This window comes from Pituophis catenifer, unplaced genomic scaffold, assembly GCF_029215685.1.
Source record: "Pituophis catenifer annectens isolate HBS135680 unplaced genomic scaffold, rPitCat1.0.hap2 SCAF_8, whole genome shotgun sequence".
In the NCBI taxonomy this organism is placed as follows: Eukaryota; Metazoa; Chordata; class Lepidosauria; order Squamata; family Colubridae; genus Pituophis; species Pituophis catenifer.
In genome coordinates, this window is record NW_027256888.1 from 33,177,017 (window position 1) to 33,196,260 (window position 19,244).

Below are 19,244 nucleotides of genomic sequence, written 5' to 3' on the forward strand. Positions count from 1 at the left end.
TCTTTGCTTCAAAATCCCTGGACATTATACAGTTTTACTTAGAATTTCATAATTTATCTTTTATTTCTTCTATGTAATGTATTCCATGCCTTAAAATTTGATAATCTACCTTTCACCATATTTTTCTGCAATAATTTTCTTTCTTCTGCATTATCTAATACAACTAAGCATTTAGCTTAGCATTTGTATAGCATTTAGCTGTGCCTAAGCATTTGTAATAAAGCATTTGCTTTATTTTTTATTTAATAAGCTAAAAATATAAGTTGATTTTGGCAGGTATACAAAGCAGCCTAGCAAAAATACATTTCCAAAATGTTATTTAAAAGTTATGTGAATCACAGTACTACATGCATAATTGCAGTTCTAATTTCAGTAAAAATGATTTATTTGTAGTTCAGTTTTTATAAAGGTAGTATTTTACTAGAAAACTTACATGTTAAAATAACGATATTTAAAATAGCAATAGCCAGTTTGATCTGGTGGTTAAGCTGCTGACCTAGAAATCAGGAGACTGTCATTCCCGCCTTAGACATGAAAACTGGCTGGGTGAGTTTGGACTGGTCACTCTCTCCCAGACCAACCCACTGTCCAGGGTTGTTATTATGCGGGAAGTAGGAGAAAAGTGTGTTAGGCATGTTTGCCACCTTGAGTTACTTATTAAGGGATAAAGTGAGGATAAAATCTAATAATGTAATACATGTGCTAGCTTTCAAATGATGGTAAGGAGCATTAGATGTGTGTAGAGGAGTATAGATAGCAAAGTTAGTATGTGGACAATTATGACTATCAAATTGCAAAGCATTCTAATATGGCATTAAATCTGAGGGTCAGCCTTCAAAGGTCTTTGGGATCTGCTAATTTGTATTAAATAAAGATCTTCAATAGCCATCTTGTTTTGGTATGTTTTTGATCTGAAATCCTGGCTTCCTTTCAACTTATTAGCTGGGAGCCTTAACACAAGTGTTTCTTCATATATATATCATGAAACCAAAGACAGATCTTATTTTGTTCTCTTGTTGTGGAAGTTCCTTATGTCAATATAAAATTTTCAGTCCATTTGCTTTTCTGTCAAAATAATAGATGATCCTTTCATTGTTCAGCCACCTGCAGTTGGAATTGGGAACTTGTTCTTGCTCCTAGGGAGAAATTATGGCATGGAACAAACCAGTTTGGTCATTTACATTAACCAGAGAATTATCAGCTAAAGGATCTTGCTTAAACTTTTTTATTAAGAGCACTTGTTAGAAATAAGACAAAATTACCAGCTAAATGTTTGTTTTTCATTTTCTCCATTTAACGTATTTATTTCTACATAATATTTTTGCATTGTAACAATTGAATTGTGAAGGCCTATTTTGTTCTATAGTATAAATTGTTAAAAATATTAGATGGTTCATTAGTATTCAGTAGCCTTGGGAGGATATTACTGCTGGGAGGAGAAAATAAGTAGAATCCATAGGACTTGTTAACAAAAAAGAGCAAGACTATACTGTAACATGGAATTTTTACAATGCATGTTTTGTTGATGATAATTTTATGACATGTGCTATATATTACTTTGAAAATTGTTTAGGAATAATGAGCTTAACTATTTAACACATTTTTACAAACTTTCTATAAAACTTTCATAGTTACAGTATTGATGCGACATAATGCAAGAATGACATCAGCATTACATTTTCATTGAGGAAATTATGTCTTTTTCTTTCTAACTTGATAAAATAAATAAAACAAACTTTTTATCCTTTTATCAAACATTTAATTAATGTAAGGCATTTGTCAACTTCTTGATTATGCTATTATTAGCAAGCCAAATTCTTTTCTGCAGTGTGTTTTTTGTTACGATTCTGCAATGCTTTACATTCAAAGACAAAAATGTACTTTTGAAGTGGGGAGTAGATAGTGTACTGCCAGTTTGCAATTCCTTAAAGAAACTGAGTTATCTTGGCAAAAAATGTTCTACTGGGTATATAACAATATGCTGTTTTATTACAAGAATGGTTTTGTAAATACCTATTCAGAGTATCTTTTTTCTTTTTCTCTGTCTTTATTAGAATACAGTATAGAAGTCTTTAAAACCTGGCCTCTTTCTGGGATTCAATTCTCACATAAACATAAATAATGAGAAACATTTCAAATTCTTCTACTGTCACAAATTCATAAATAGGCATTCAGAGATTTTTCAGAGAGCATGGATTCAATCCTGAAATAGGCCTGTGAAAAATTTTGAAATTGTGGAGACCCAAGATGGATAGTATTGTATTAGACAAGCAAATATTTTAATTCAATAAATGCTGTCTTTCTAGGATAGAAATGTATTTTACTGGTATGCAAATTAGTTCCACTATTGAGGAGCTTGACAAATAGTACAGTATAGAGCTTTTATCATATGTCAGTAAAAAACCATTCTCCAGCGCGCTGCTTGGAGAATACAAAGCGAGGGTTATTCAACAGACTAGCAGTCAGCACTTAGTGTATGTATCTTTAAATTTCTTCAGGCACGCCCCCTTGCTCGTCTGAGCTTCAGTTTTTATTCACTCAGTCAGCTATCAGGACTTACTTTCCTCACTCTGGTGCATAGACTTTTAAATAATGCTTTGGATTCTCTTTCTTCGTAATTTCATGGACTTAGCCTTCTAAGGACTATCTTTGGATAGGCAGGAGGAGTTCTCTCCTCTTTCCTTTTTCTCACTATTCCCTGAAGGGTGAGTCTTTCTGAGTTTCCAGACCGACTACCCTATTGAGCCCCGTTGCCTCGTAGAAGCTCTGCCTTGCCTAAGGCACCTTCTTACAGCAGTCCTCTGGTGCCTACTGAGGTTCCCCTGGACTTCGCAATTCCATCCACAGCAGCTACGGAGTCCCTGCCCTGCTCTCAGTGGCACACTCCCTCAGGTTGGAGTCTTTTGCTGCTTATTGAGTCCCTGCCCTGCTCTCAGTGGCACACTCTTCACTTTATCAGATTTCCGCTGCGCTGGGACCACTTCTGAGTGGTCGCACGTCTGCCTGCTTACAGGAGCCTGCCGGCTTGGCGCTGAGGGACAATTATCATTTTTGTGCCAATTTTGTGCTCCGGACGGCTGCCATTGAAAGCGAGTGCGCGCCCCGCTTTAACGGCGATTCTCTGCCCAGCAACAATCTGCGCCTGCGCAGTAAGCTCCCGACTGATCTGCCCGGCAACGAAGCTACAGCTGCGCGGTAGCGTTTTCACAGCTCCTTGTCAGCCCGACGCTGCGACTGCGCAGCAGGGTTCCCGACACCGATCGAGGCCGACAGACTTTATGGCCGCACAGATTCAGCGAGCCGTTCTGCCATCCTTACGGAACCAGCTACTTGGGGGCCTCAAACGCTATGGCTGCGGGGGTTTAGCAAGCCGTGCTGCCAACCTTTGCGGAGCCAGGGGTGAGCAGCTGAGTGACTTCATACAAGTGCTCTCATAGCCTTATCAACGGCCCTCTGCCTTAGTTTGCCAATCTGCCTGTCCTTATTGGAAGCTTGGGGGAATGTTTGCAGGAAGGCCTGACCTGGCACCGTCACTGCTTCCTACTAGAGCTGGGCCGATGTGAGTGGGGTAGCTAGCTAGCGCAACCCCCCCGCCCAACCCCCCCCCCAGTTTTTCTGCACTCTGGTTTCTGCGCTGATCAGCATGGCTGACTGCGACCTTTCTTCCGACCTGGAACATAGTCCGGGGTCCCCAGCAGCTCCGGTTTCTCCAGGTCCTGCACCAAAAAAGGCAAAGAAGCGGGTTAAACATAGGCCTGCCACCGTCAAAAATACGTCAACGGAGAGCAGTAAAAGCTTGTCAGCTGCTACCAAGGATGCTAGCAGACGCCATAAGGCGCTAGAGAGACAATTTAACTTGGCACAGCATAAGGCACATAAATCGGCCTCCCACGCAGACGCTTCAGCTGCCCACTCCATCGCGCCTTCCGTCCCCCCCCCGGGATACTGCCAACTGAATCCCAGAGTCACGCCCCTGTGGCCATTTCCTCTCCAATGACCGAGGTGGTAATTCTTCCCGTTGTCCAGTTGCATGGCATGCCTGGTCCTGTGGATTTGTCTCATCCCCAACTACCGGCTAAGCGCCGTCCTCCAGAGGCAACCTACACCCCCACAGCTGCGAGGCTCCGCCCTGTGGGTCCGTCACAACTGATGTTACCCTGCGACATTGAGAGACTCATTGCTCAAACTATTTCTAAAACTCGGCTAGTGCTCACCAACCAGTGCAGTACATACTCATGCCACGTGCAAATCCTCCTCTTCTTCCCCCGCCTCCCCCTCCTTCCATTCCTCCCCCTCCTTCGGTATTCCATTACGATGCTCCTGCAGACCATGATGCTTCTCAGATGGACTATGCTCATTCTGATGACTCCTCACTGGAGGATGAGGAAGACCGCAAGGATATGGAATTTTCCGAGGATGAGGACCTACATCCGGATAGGCCAGCCTTTACCAGTCTCTTTAGACCATCTATAAAAATCTCTAAAGCTACAGTCTGTGTCCACAACTTTTTACGGAAGTAGTTCAATGTTCTTGGAACCGGCCGTCTTCCTTGCCGACACTTACTGGACTTGACAAAAAGCTCTACTGTTCGGCTCCGTGCCTCCAGGACTGGTTATTGTTACCAGCTGTGGACACTCCTGTGGCTAACTTAACATCTTCCTCCTCGCTCCTGTCTCATGACATCGCTGATGGCCTCCAGACGGAGGATCGGAAAGCGGAACTTACATTCCGCAAGACGCATAACACGGCGGCTTGGGCAGTCAGAGCAGCAACCTCAACATCCTTTTTTAATAGGGCGACTCTCATTTGGCTACGCCAACTCCAGGAGTGTTTACCACCGGAGGACACGAGGGTCCACCAAGACATCAACAAGCTGGTGGCGACGACGGAGTATTCCGCTGACGCTTCTCTCAACGTTGCCAAATTCGCATCTCGTGCCTTGGTTTTGACGGTAACATCTAGATGTCTGCTTTGGTTGAGGCACTGGAGAGTGGATATGAAGTCAAAATGGAGGCTTGCATTGGCTCCATACAAAGGGTCCTGCCTCTTCGGGGAGGCTTTGGACCCGATTCTGATTGAGGACAAAGATAAGCGCAAGGTCATGCCCTTGTCTTACTGGCGGACCAATCGCAAATTTCCCTCGTATGGCCAGAGGCAGCCCTTTCGGACTGACCCTGGACCCAGCAGGTCCTTCGCTAACAGATCGTCCGCTCCAGGATTTGACCATTTCTCTGATCGGTCCTCCTTCAGAGAGCGCAGCAGATGCCCGGCCCCAGCCAAGCAGCTATTTAGAGACCCATGCCTTTCTGAGAGGCAAGTGACTCTCTCCATCACCTTCCCATTGGCGGATGCCTCTGACACTTTTCCACCCAATGGGAAGTGACAACGATGGATGCCCAGGTTCTACAGACGATCTGGCTGGGTTTGACCTTGGAGCCAAAATTCATTCCCCTCGCTCTCTATCTGCAGCTGCTCTGAAGTGCCTTGCTCCTGGCATATCTCTTGGCCTTCGGAGGAAACCTGAGGCATTGCCAGAGAGGAGGGTCCTGGAAAGGGAGACCTTGCCAAATCCTCTCCTTCACCTTCTGAGTCCTCTCCCTCTGTTAGGACAGGTTCGGGGATCGGAGTCACAACAGGGGGATTGGATGACCTCCATAGACCTCAAGGAGGCCTATCTTCACATCCCAATCTGAACGTCACAATGTCGATTTCTCCGCTTCTCATACAACCATCGTCACTTCCAATACAGGGCCATGCCCTTCGGCCTTTCATCCGCCCCCCCCCGGACGTTTACAAAGATCCTACTGGCCTTGGCGGCACATCTTCGGCAGATTCCCATCAGGGTCCTTTGTTATTTGGATGATGTTCTCATCCTATCGTCCACACAGACTCCAGCCACACAGAACCTGGCTATAGTGTTCCAGTGCCTATGGCAACACTGCTTCTCCTTGAACCTGCCGAAGAGTCACTTGCGCCCCATCACCCGGATTTTTCATTTGGGCACAATTATACACTCCGTCAAGGGACAGGTCTTTCTGTCTCCGGAGCGTTGCCTCAGCCTAACGTCATTGATCTCTCAAATCCTGTCACTCCACTCCATTCTTCTCTTACTTCTGTCTCGCTTACTCGGCAAAATGATATCATGCATCTCCATAGTTCGTGGGCACGATTTCATGGTCGACAACTCCAATGGTTCATGCTTCCGTACCAGCGATTCCGGCGCAGCAACTCCAACGCTCGGGTCTCATTACCGGCAGAGGTTCGTCAATCTCTTCGCTGGTGGACCTCGCCAGCTCTGACAAAGGGATGCTTGTTCATGGAGCCACATCGCATCACGGTGACGCCCACATGCATTCCCGAGTTGCTCAAGGATCTTGGTCTCTGGCGGATCGCCAGAACGACATCAACTGGCTGGAGCTCCGCGCGGTTTGTCTTGCCCTGTGCCAATTTCAATCATCAGTGGCGGGTCACCATGTGCTAGTCCTAATGGACAATGTGACCACAATGGCACATGTAAACCGTGAAGGGGGTACACGCTCGAGACCACTCATGGACGAGGCGACTCGCTTACTGACCTGGGTGGAGACTTACCTTCTTTCACTCCGAGCGCAGCACATCTCCGGGACGACGAATATAACAGCGGATTGGTTGATCAGGACACAACTCGACCATTCAGAGTGGCGCCTTTACCCAGACATCTTCCGCGAGCTGTCCCATCGCTTCGGCTCTCCGGTCCTCAATCTTTTCACGCAACAAGATAACACCCAGCTACCTCGCTTCTTTGCCCGATATCCTTGCCCCCTCACGGAGGGGATCAACGCCCTTGCCATCCCCTGGCCTCCGGGGTTACTGTATGCATTTCCCCCGATACCACTTATTCCCAGACTCATCCTCAAGATATTGGCCGAGAAAGCAGACGTCCTACTGGTCGTCCCTCACTGGCCGCGCAGAGCCTGGTACGCGGACCTTCTGAATCTGTCTGTTGCCACTCCATGGAGGATTCCGGGGGACAGGATCTCTCTCAGCCAGGGGATCATACTGCACCCAGAGCCACAATGGCTGCAGTTGACCGCCTGACACTTGAGAGGATCCTCCTGAGACGGGACAATGTCTCAGGGAAGGCTATCTCTACGATTCAGGCATCCAGATGACCATCTACATGCCACATCTATAACGCCACCTGGTCCACCTTCTGTGCATGGTGCGCTCGAGCCCACATGGACCCTACCTCTGCATCCATCTCTGAGATGCTGGACTTTCTTCAAGGTGGCCTGGACAAAGGTCTTGCCCCAAACACACTCCATAGACATGTCGCGGCCTTGTCAACAGTTCTCTCGGCTGGGAACATTGTCGTAGGATGCAAGGATTCAGGGATTTCTGAGGGGAGTGGCGAACCTGTGTCCTCCAGTTATCCATCGATACCCAACCTGGGATCCGTCGCTAGTCCTACAGGTACTTACACAGCCTCCCTTTGAGCCACTGGGAGCCATCAGCTTACGCCTTCTTACCTTGAAGACTGCTTTTTTGGTTGCCATCACCTCGGCCCGCCATGTGCCCGAGCTGGCCACCCTCTCTGTTCGGGAGGACCTCTGTATTTTCCTTCCCAACCGGGTGGTCCTGCGACTGGACCCGGCCTTCCTGCCCAAGATTAATACCCTCTACCATTGTGAGCAGGAATTGGTTCTCCCTGATTTCTGTCTGGATCCGAGGCATCCGCAGGAGGCCCAGTGGCACGCTTTGGACATCCGTAGAGCCTTGCACAGATATATCCGGAGGACTCAACATTTTCGCAAATTGGAAGCGCTATTTGTTTCTTTTCTGCCAGCGCCTATGGGTCAGAAGGTGTCCTCGTCCACCATCGGGAGATGGCTGAAGGCCTGCATCTCCAAGGCGTACTTGCTTCGGAACAAGCCTGTTCCGGGTATAATCTTACCTCACTCTACCCGGAGCGCGTCCACCACGGCACTTTGAGCGACTCACGCCACTGTCGCTGACATTTGCAAGGCGGCCACATGGTCTTCGTTGAATTCTTTCATCTGCCACTATAGGGTTGACTCGTTTGCCTTGGCGGAAGCATCATTCGGACGACGTGTTCTGTAAGCAGTGTGTTCTTCTTCAAGTCACACATGAGCAGCCATTTCCCCTTCCCTATTTAGAACTTGCTTGGGCATATCCCTCACTTTGGATTCTCCAAGCAGCGCGCTGGAGAACGGACGTTGCTTAGCTGAACGTCCCTTCTAGGCGTGCTGCTGGAGAATCCAACCCGCCCGGTCCAGCTGCTGACCACTCTTGGACTCCATATGTCTCATTGAACTGTTTCTTCGTGAACAAAAACTGAGGCTCAGACGAGCAAGGGGGCGTGCCTGAAAAAATTTAAAGATACATACACTCAGTGCCGACTGCTAGACTGTTGAATAACCCTCACTTTGGATTCTCCAGCAGCGCACGTAGAAGGGACGTTTAGGTAAGCAACGTCCATTTTTTTAAAAAAAAAATCCCTACATTATGGTTGAATATTGTATAGGTGAAAGCATATGGAATTCTCCCTGTGGCAAGTCAGTGTATCTGTATGTTACAAAAAAGCACATAAATATAGCATGTGATGTACACAATTTTCTGGTTTAAAAATGCCTCCAAATATGCATGCGTGGAATAAAAATAATATTTGTAAAAAACAAAACAAAAAACAAGGGTGGGATACAAATAGATAAATAAATATAAATATTGAATAACACACTCACTGCCTTTGTTGTAGTAACTAAAGTACTGTTAAAATAGAACCTTTGTTCTCATAAAAAATTTAACACTAGGTGGCAGAATGATTCTAGGTTTAATACAAAACATGCCTTGAAGTATGATTATATCGTAACTACAATATTAGTATTCAGTCCTAAGTGTGAAATAGTTGCTAACCACCCTTGCTCATTTTCATATAATATTCATAAAATAACAATTTGCAATGGCATTATGGCTTTTTATAAATATATTTGTAGACATGGTGATGGAAAGTACAATTACATGCTTTTTGATGGTAGTTTACTTGCCACTAGATGTCACTTTTGTTCTGTGAAATAGCAGATTGCTTTTTTATATTAAACTCTAAAATGCTTAAGAACTTGTTTTGATAGTAGCAGACATTTCAATTTATCAATGAGATTTTTTTAAAGAAAGGTATGCTTATGATTTAGTTAAAAGAAAACGCTTGCCTGATATAGATGTCTTAATTCTTTTACTTATAATACCTTATTTTTAAATTCTGGATACTGTGAATAATGGGGAAGAAAAAAAAATCAGAATATAGAATGTTAGTTAGAAGAGACCTTGGAGCAGGAGATTCTATACCATTTCAGACAAAGAGTTGTCCAATCTATTGTTAAAAACCTCCAGGGATGGAGCTCCCACAGCTTCTGGAGACAAGCCATTCCACTGATTAATTGTCCTCATTGTCAGCAAATTTCTCCTTAGTTCTAGATTGGATCTCTCTTTGATAAGTTTCCATCTGTTACTTTTTGTTCTGCCCTCAGGTGCTTTGAAGAATAGGTCGATCCTCTCTTCTCCATGCCCCTTAAATACTGGAAGACTGCTATCATGTCACCCATAGTTCTTCTCTTTGTTAGACTAGACATACCAAGTTCACAGAATTTCAATAAATATTTATTTGCATTGTGTTCAGTATTAAAATAAAAATAGATGCATTATTAATATAATGTAAAAAATATAGAACAGTGAAATATTCACTCGGAAATAAACTTGAACTTTCAGACTTTTGAATTTAAAATTCAAAGTCACCAGTTGAAAGGAAGAATGCAAAATTCTTTGTTTATAAAACAGTATAATTTGGGTTTCGGTAGCACATCTGCTTCTGTTAAAACTACAGATTTTTAAAAATAATGTAGAAGTCAAGTCATTTGAACATACAGATTTCATGTCAAGATGCAGAAGTTGATAGAATTGGGTTTTTAGTAGCATTTCTGAATTGAATTAGAGATAGGAATATGTCAGCATGAAACTAAAAGAATGATAACTTTGGGTCAGTAAAATAAAGGCAAAGCTGAACTAGTTTGAAGTTGATAATATTTTTGGCAACTTCTGTTGGATCTTGTCTTGGCTTAGAAGGTAAGCTCAGATCTAATCAGTACTTGGTCACCAGGGCTGCGGGATAGGCTAGAAAGGCAATGGCAAATCATCCTATATTATTGCTATGTAGTTGCCAGTGAAAATTGAAAGAAGACTGGGCAGCTTTTTGAAATTTCAGTTGATTCACAATATGGTACGTATATTAACTGGTGTATAATTTTATGCTGTAAATAAAAACAGGTTTTCCCTTAATGGATAAATTGCTATAGGGGGAAAATGGAGTTTTGACCTATTTAATAGATCATATGCAAGAGACATTAATAAGAATTTCCAACTGATAGATGCTAAATTTTGTAACTATAACCATTTTTCTGAATTTGTATTTCTATTCAATTTGTTCTTTATTGAAATTAGTTTTACTGAAATTAATATTGGTCATAAGTATTCATAAAAAATCAGTAACATAATTGAAAAATCAATTGTAATGTAGTTAGTGATGAGTCAATACGAAATGCTTGCATATACCTCTGTTCGTCTTTTGACTGTATTTAAATTATTAAAAGAGACTAACTATTTTGAATAACAAAATTGTCTGTTGCAGGTGCAAATACTGGCACTATGATGAAAACCTTCTCACCTCCAGCGTTATCATTGTCTTCCATAATGAAGGGTGGTCTACACTCATGCGGACAGTTCATAGTGTAATTAAAAGAACTCCAAGAAAATATCTGGCTGAAATTGTTTTAATTGATGATTTCAGCAATAAAGGTAAATGCATTTAACATTAGAAACCAAGGTTGGATATCATTATCTAGAAAATACGAGTAGCAGAAATACTGAGCTGATATCCAGCTCTTTCTGTTCCTATTTAGAATGTAACTTGAGGAATATTGGGCTCTTAATCTTAAAATGTCACAGAATGCTTGTCATTGTGACTGTATGAATTTGTGTTCTTTGTATTGCCCATAAATATCATTTAGATGAAATAAGTTCTTTATAAGTTCTAGGTCTTTATAAATATATTATTATTCAATTATTTTGCACTGCGTTATATGTTACTACAATATGAACTTCTAAATAAGGTTTTAATTTGATAAATAATGAGATAATTAGGTATTTTCAATTTTGAGTTATATTGTGTGAATGAATTTAATTGAATTGATAAGTTAATGGAATTGGTTAATGGTGGATCCAGTGGATATCCTAAATCAATAACCTTTTCAGGAAGAGTTAATAAGAATAGTCCTTGACTTAACAACCACAGTTGAGCCCAAAATTTGTTGCGAAGCGAAACAGTTGTTATTTATCAGTTTTGCCCATTTTATGATCTGTCTTGTCACAGTTATGTGAATTGCTGCAGTTCTTAAGTTAATATCACAATTGTTAAGTAAACATATTCCCCATTGACTTGGTCAGAAGGTTGCAAAAGGTGATCACATGACCTCAGCACACTATAACCATCATAAATATGAACCAGTTGCCAAGTGTGCAAATTTTGATCACGTGACAATGAGGATGCTGTAATGGTCATAAGTGACTTTTTTCAATGCCATTGTAACTTCAAACAGCCACTAAATGAATGATTGTAAATTGAGGACTACCTGTAGATAGCTGCATGTACAGTTAGACATATTTCATTAGATGTTTTTAAGATATAGTATGAAGAATTTGGGAAGATTATAGCAGTCAAACCATGTAGATGACTAATTAAATAATATCATACATATTTCAGATATTGCATTTTCTTGCTGAAATAGTGCCTATTGCAGTTGGGAGGATATGCTTATCTCCTTCAAAATCCCAATTCATAATTCCTTGCTACACTGAACAGTTAAGAGACTACACAGAATTGTGAATGATCATTTTAATATAGTATTTTAAATACAGCATTCCAGTAAAAAAATAGTAATCAATGTAAATATTGCCTTGTATTTTTAATTATCATAAGAGACATAGAGTCATGAGAAAAAGTAAGTACATCCCATGTAAAGATCTGTTTTTCTTGTTTAACATATTTATTTAGCAAATTTATATTGCTGCCCATCTCATAAAAAGTGACTCTGGGGGCTTAAAAGCAAAATACCAACCATATCACAATATATAAAAAAAATCAGACATAAAGAACAACGAAAAAAAAGAAAACACAAAGGAATAAAACATAAAAACAGAATAGCTGGTGGGCAATCATAATTTAGCCTTATTCAAGCACATTGCAGGCTCACCAAGGGATCCCCGGGGTTGATGGAACAATCAGGTTTTCAAGGCTTTCTGGAAGGTGAACCTCATCACAAGGGAAATGATATGTTCTTTAGCTGAAACGACGATCCTGGGTCCCACCAGATGGAACTCCTTTGCGCAGGACCTGGAGCATAGCTCTTCTGATGATGGGATGGATAGATGTATCCAAAATAATATCTCTCGAATAACCTAGCACCCAGAAGCAAACTGGCAATTAGTGCAGCTCATGAAAGAGATACATATAACTGCCCACACAGTCACATTCATTGCTAGCTGAAGCTTCAGATGCTCTTCAATGTCAGACAATGAAAGGCGAAAGATTTATACAATCTGAAGAGAAACCAGAGTATGAATCGATTAACTTTATTGATTAAAAATAGGGAAGAATCAGAATACTTTAAAATATGGAATTATTTTTATTCTTGGTTGCAAAAGAGATATGATTAATTTTATAAATATGTATAAAAAACCTGATAGTAAGAATATGATTATAGTAATGAATTTGTACAGTGGTTTTGAAGACGACTAAGACAGCAGAAACTGTTGGAACAAGAAGAATAAAACAAACTGAAGAATTCAACACCGAGATGTCACAGGGAAGGGCTGATTGATGTTTTAAATGTTTGTTTGTTTAAAAAATAATAATAAAAACTTTATTTAAAAAAATGTCAGACAATGGTAGGCAGTTACAAGAAATACCTACTTGAGGTAGTTTCTGGGGAGGGGGAATACCAAGTATTAGAACCAAGGATATAATTACTTTTACATAGAAATAGCTTATCTGTTTGTTATTTTGAATGGATGATTGCAAAGCCAGTTTTCATAGTGTCTTTACTCAAATGCATCATTTTTATCTTTGAATTTAAAAATAACCTTTTGACAGATGGTCTGACATTATCTTTAAGCATCCTCTGGTACAATGAAGAATTTGTAGTTGATTCTGTGATGTAATTGCCCAGTTCATGATGCAGCAGAGCAGCTCCAAAACATAACATTTCCATCACCATGCTTTACAGTTTTATCAATTTATTCAAGTGGAATGCTGTCTTTGTTTTTCACCAATTGACATAATTCACCAGTTGTTTGGTGATCTTTTAAAACCCCTTCCTAGACTCATAGGCATCTATAATCTTCCTGAAGTTATTGGAGAGCTCGTTTGAGCAGGGCATGGTGACGACACAACTTCAGCAACAAACAACAAATGAAACTAAATGTCTGAGATTTTAAGTTCCTTCGGATCCTCTCTTAAGACTGTTCTAATCATTTACACTTCATCTGGTGCACTTGATTATAATTTTAGGCATTTGAAGTAGTGATAAATATGTTTACTTAAAGTGTACTTTTTCATCATGTAAGGTGTACTTACTTTTTCCACATGCAAATATTTAAGTGACACACATTATGTAAATAGTGCATTACATTTGTTATATCCCTTTATTAATATAATTGAAATAAGGATCAAATATCTATATCTTGAAAGATGTTGAAAGAATAAAAAATGTTAAACAGTGTCTTCTTAGTTTTTTACATGTCTATGTATTGAAGGTATTTTAAGGATCCTAGAATCTTTTGTTTTCAGGATCGGATGTACTAATAAATTGTAGGTACTAATATATACTCTTATCCCATCTTGATTGCTAATAAATGAAGCATTTTATTTTGTGAATTAAAGTCTTGATGATTTGAGAGGGGTGGTGTATGTCAGAGAGCAGCTATAGTATTTTATCACTCTTCTGCTGTCAATTGAGTCTATTTTACACTGGTAAGAAGCCTAATTAAAAAATGAAATCTAACACCATTGTTTTTAAAATGGCATATATACATTTGGGACATGTCTAGAAAATTGGTTAGTGTTTCTTTTGCTTTTCTGTTGGTAAAAGATTTATAATATAAGGATATAATATATGCCCATGATATATCATAGGTTAATTTTTCAATGTTACAATGTTACATTTTCAATGTTGCCTTTCTGTTTTGGTCTGTGCTTGTGAAATAATCAAGAAATAATTCTTAAGTGAGCTTGCAGCTATACCAAATTTACATAATAAATTTGACATCCTTAACTTTTGGAGAATAATCAAGAAACAATTCTTAAATAAATGTACAGTTATCAGTAAATATACCTAAATTACACATTGAATCTGACATCCTTGATTTTTGGGGAATGTAGATATTTAGTCAAATATATGTTTGTTTTTAATATAGATATAATTTGTATTGTTAGCTCAACCTTAAATATTTATAACATACGTGGAAACCTCTTTTTATCATTTGATAGAACACTTAAAAGAAAGACTAGAGGATTATATTAAGCAGTGGAATGGCCTTGTAAAGATTTTTCGAAATGAAAGGAGAGAAGGTTTAATTCAAGCTAGAAGCATTGGAGCCCAGAAGGCTAAACTTGGAAAGGTAGATTACTGTTTGCTAAATAAAATCCTTCTTTCCATATAGTCTCTATTTTGCTCTTAACCGATATTAATCCACTTTATTATTGTAACCACAGTTCTTAATTGCAAAATTACATTTTAAAAAATAAAATCAACATGTATTTTTATAAGAAAATATAAACTAAATTGAAATCTCCTTTCCTCTTTGTTTTTTAAAGGTTTTAATTTATCTTGATGCCCACTGTGAGGTGGCAGTAAACTGGTATGTGCCACTAATAGCTCCTATATCTAAAGACAGGTAATAATTTGCTTATTTCTATCCCTCAGGAATCCTTTAAACATTGTAATCTTGTAGTATCCCAGACAGATAATCATTTTTTTTTTTAAACGGGTAATTTTCTAACAAATTTTTTCAGCTGCCCAAATTCCATGTTTTCCCGAAAATAAGACATGTCTGGATAATAAGCCCAATTGGGCTTTTCAGCACATGCAATAAGCCATCCCCCGCAAAATAAGCCTCCCACCAACTACTTAAATGCATGCACAGCCGGTCCCGCCATTTCCTCTGGTTGCTTGCCACGCAACCAAAATGAGTTGAGGAAGGCTGGGGGGAAAGGGGGGGACATGCCCTCCCCTCCCTGTTCTTCATGCCGGCTGAGCAGCCCAACACATCCCACCCCACCCCAATGGCAATGGCAGCCTGGCTGCTTCCCTTCCCCGCCGTCTCTTTATTGAGAGGGGTGGCAGGTGGGATGAGGGAGAAGCAAGACGTGGAGTGAGATATGGCTCCCCTTGTCGTCTCTTCTTCCCCCCCCCCCCTCACTGGACATGGCAGGGCTCCTGCCCCTCGCTTAGCCACCCGCTCCCTTTAGAGATGCTAAGCGAGGAGCAGGAGTCCTGCCATGCCCAGCGAGGAGGGGAGAAGAGATGGCAAGGGGAGCCACATCTCGCTTCACGCATCTTGCTTCTCCCCTGCCCCATCTGCCACCCCTCTCGATAAAGAGACTGCAGGGAAGGGAAGCAGCCAGGCTGCCATTGCCATTGGGGTGGGGTGAGACACGTTGGGCCATGAGACGCATGTCTTACCTTTCAAGCTCTGTTGCTTTCCTCGCCATTGTGTCCAGGGAAACACGCTGTAAAAGAAAACTTTTCGCGAGTTCAAGAAGTTTGATTGAACTCGTGAGAAGGGATTTTTTTACAACGTGCTTCCCTGGACACAACGACGAGGAACGTGATGGAGCTGGAAAAGTAAGATGTGCGTTCCGCTTCCCATCCGTCCTACCTGCCACCCCCAAATTGCATTCCTAAAGGGAGCGGGTGGCTAAGCGAGGGGCAGGAGCCCTGTCATGCCCGGCGAGAGGGGAGAAGAGACGGCAAGGGTAGCCACGTCTCACTCCACGCGTCTCACTTTTCCCCCGCCCCACCTGCCACCCCTCTCGATAAAGAGACTGCGGGGAAGGGAAGCAGCTGTTGCCACTGGGGTGGGATGGGACGTGTTGGGCCGCTCACCTGGTGTGAAGAACAGGGAGGGGAGGTGACAGTAGTGACGGGACATCCAATCCCACACTTGCCGCCTCCTGCACCCCCAAAATAATAAGACACCCCCTCCCCTGATAATAAAGCCAAGCCCTTATTTAAGGGGGTCAAAAGAAAACAAGACCCTGTCTTATTTTCGGGGAAACACGGTAGAAGTTTGCAAGTTGGCTGATAAAACTATGCTTTCTCTACAAGACTAATTTAGGAAAAATACTTAACAATTTTTATCTAAAGTATACTTAGCACTGTAAATAGTTTAAAGTTCTGTTATTACCTAAAGACATTAATTGCATAATTGATTTCACTTGTAATGCAAACAGTTGACAAGTTAATATCCATATTTACACAAACGAAGGCTACATTGAAATGAAGAATAAAAATCTAAGAAAGTAGTCCTCAATGCGCAAAGCAGAATTGCATGTGAATTGTCAGAAATAAAATATATTATTTAAATTGTTCCCTCTCTTTCCTTTTAAATAAGTAGTTTGGGTAATTACAGCAGATCACTAGTTTTTGTTTCACAGTGTTTAGAATTCATAAATGTATCTGTTAAAATAGTATATTTGTTAGCTTTAAATCAGGCCTAATGTTTTAAAAAAATGCATGACATGTTTAAAAATGTATTTGTTAAAATAATATATTTGCAAGCTTTATATTGTTTTTTTTTAATCGATGACATGTTTAAGAAACTGGCAAAACCACTTGACAGTCCCTCTGCCTCATGAAACTAAACAAGACAAAGGCGTTAAACAGCACAATACCACATAGTCCAGTAAAACATGCAATTTACATCATTCCCTTTGACAATTAATTTTCATGAATCTATGCAGATAAAGATAAACATATTCTCAACATTAATTTGGATTAATTCTGTTAATTTATAATCTCTGTTCCTCAGTTTTGTTTTCTAGGAAAAGTAAGTGTATATCTGTGTACTGTATTTATTCAAACAATATTTGGGTAAGGCATTAAAGATAGTGGGTAATCTATTAGATTAGACAGCTTAACCTTGTCTCTTCCCCTTCCATAAATATTTCAGAACTACATGCACTGTGCCTCTAATAGATTACATAGATGGGAATGACTATTCCATTGAACCACAGCAAGGTGGGGATGAAGATGGCTTTGCCAGAGGGGCCTGGGACTGGAGCTTGCTATGGAAACGTATTCCATTAAGCCACAAGGAAAAGGCAAAAAGAAAATATAAAACTGAGCCATATCGGTAAAGAACATTGTTTTGTTCTATTGATCTTTGTTAATTCATGCTTACCTAAATTCTTTCATTTTTCCCCCTTTCTTTTCCATGAACCATGGTTCGTTTAAATGTGCCATATGCCTTCCTTCATCCTCACCATCATCATCCAAAATCCTGCAGAACCACATGTACTGTGCCGCTTATAGATGTCATAGATGGCAACACTTATAATATTGTACCCCAAGGGGGTGGTGACGAAGATGGGTTTGCTAGAGGAGCATGGGATTGGAGCATGCTCTGGAAGAGGGTTCCCCTGACCAAACGTGAGAAGGCAATGAGAAAGACAAAAACTGAGCCGTATCGGTAATCACTAAATGGCTTAAATGTTTTTCTTTTTCTTAAGGATGTACTGACCTATTAAATACTTGCATGATCTTCCATTCTTAAAAATAATGCTTTAAAATAAGCCCTATCTTTTTTCACTAACCTGTGATCAAGCATTTCTAATATAACTAAATTAACTTTTGCAACTTGTCTATAGTATGCTTTACTCAATTTTCTAAGCAACATGTAATACATAATTGATGCTTTAGGAATTGGTTAGAATGGATGTTGCAATTTGCACATCCTTCAGATTATTAATGTCTCCTATTTCAGTGCATGGTTATTCTTGTTGACTAGAAAAGTAATGAAGCAGTTCAGGCATCAAAATGGGAAATAGAAAAGCATGTTGGTATCAGTGTAAGCTTGCTGACCTTCTGACATCTTGGGCCTGTTTCCAGTATATTGAATTGCCTTATATATTATTTTACTTTGCATTGTATATTCTAACACGTTTGAATGTCATTGAGATTAGTTTCAATTACTTAGTAGTTGTGGGATAAAAATATTCTGTTATGCTATGCTGAAAGAGAAATCATAACAGAAATTATGCTTGCAGCTATTGCCCAGTTTTTTATTCAGTGCTGGGCCTACCCCAAAAGAAAATAGAGAACATATCCAGGGCAAAGAGTTTTGACAAAGTTACTCCTGCAGAACAGCTGTGTGGCAGGAGAACACCTTGGACAGAGCTCTCTCAAGCTTGGTGTCAGGAGAAGAGTTGCCCAGATTAATTGAAGTATTATTAACACTGATGACAACAAATTGCATGATACATTTGCTGTAAATATTTTGATTTTGTTGATTTTTACAATTCCCTTTACTTTGTTTTTACAAATAAAATGGATGTTCAAAAAGAAAATATACCTACCTGGAAAGGAATAAGTTTATTCTAATTTCCTGTTTCCCTGTCCCCATATTAATAAGCCTATGGTTCTGCTTTGATTCAGTTATTCTTCACTAACAATGCAACCTGGTTTATTTTCTTTTCAAAGATTCTTTCCCTTTAGCTAAAGAAATTTGTTTTTTATCATTTCCTGCAGTTTTTAAAAATGGATGCATTGTTTTTATTTTACTTTGTGATTTATTAAGTTTGATATATTTCATTGAAATTATGAAGCTTTGATAAATGAATTAAACATTTTTGCTTTCAAATCCCACAACTGTTTTTCAGTAGTTTATAGCAGAAACTTCAATAGCATTCCAGTCACTTGGCCCACTAAGAGCTTTTTTTAACCTTTACATGTTTTAATCTATTCTGAATTGATACAACTATTGGTGCATGGTGAATAAAGCCTCCTTATGTAAAAAATAAAGCAAACTGTAATACCTTTTTCCTTTTAAGCTTGGAAAAGGAACTGTTCCATTCTAGCATTTTCCCTATGTGTTATTGTTTAAAATTCTTTGAAAGAATTAAACATTTAATCTGTTTC

General features: G+C 40.2%; 1 protein-coding gene across 3 annotated transcripts in view; it reads left to right on the forward strand.

The window, feature by feature from the left end:
* GALNT7 (polypeptide N-acetylgalactosaminyltransferase 7) overlaps positions 1 to 19,244 on the forward strand; it is a 74,910-nt gene that overhangs the window by 44,663 nt on the left and 11,003 nt on the right. The window contains exons 3-7 of one of the 3 annotated variants that reach the window (XM_070948269.1): positions 10,679 to 10,845; positions 14,594 to 14,724; positions 14,921 to 15,000; positions 17,278 to 17,460; positions 17,614 to 17,796. In XM_070948269.1, coding sequence (XP_070804370.1) covers positions 10,679 to 10,845; positions 14,594 to 14,724; positions 14,921 to 15,000; positions 17,278 to 17,460; positions 17,614 to 17,796 — 744 coding nt within the window. The remainder of the gene's footprint in view (positions 1 to 10,678; positions 10,846 to 14,593; positions 14,725 to 14,920; positions 15,001 to 17,277; positions 17,461 to 17,613; positions 17,797 to 19,244) is intronic. The other 2 variants (XM_070948268.1, XM_070948267.1) reach the window with 2 other exon arrangements.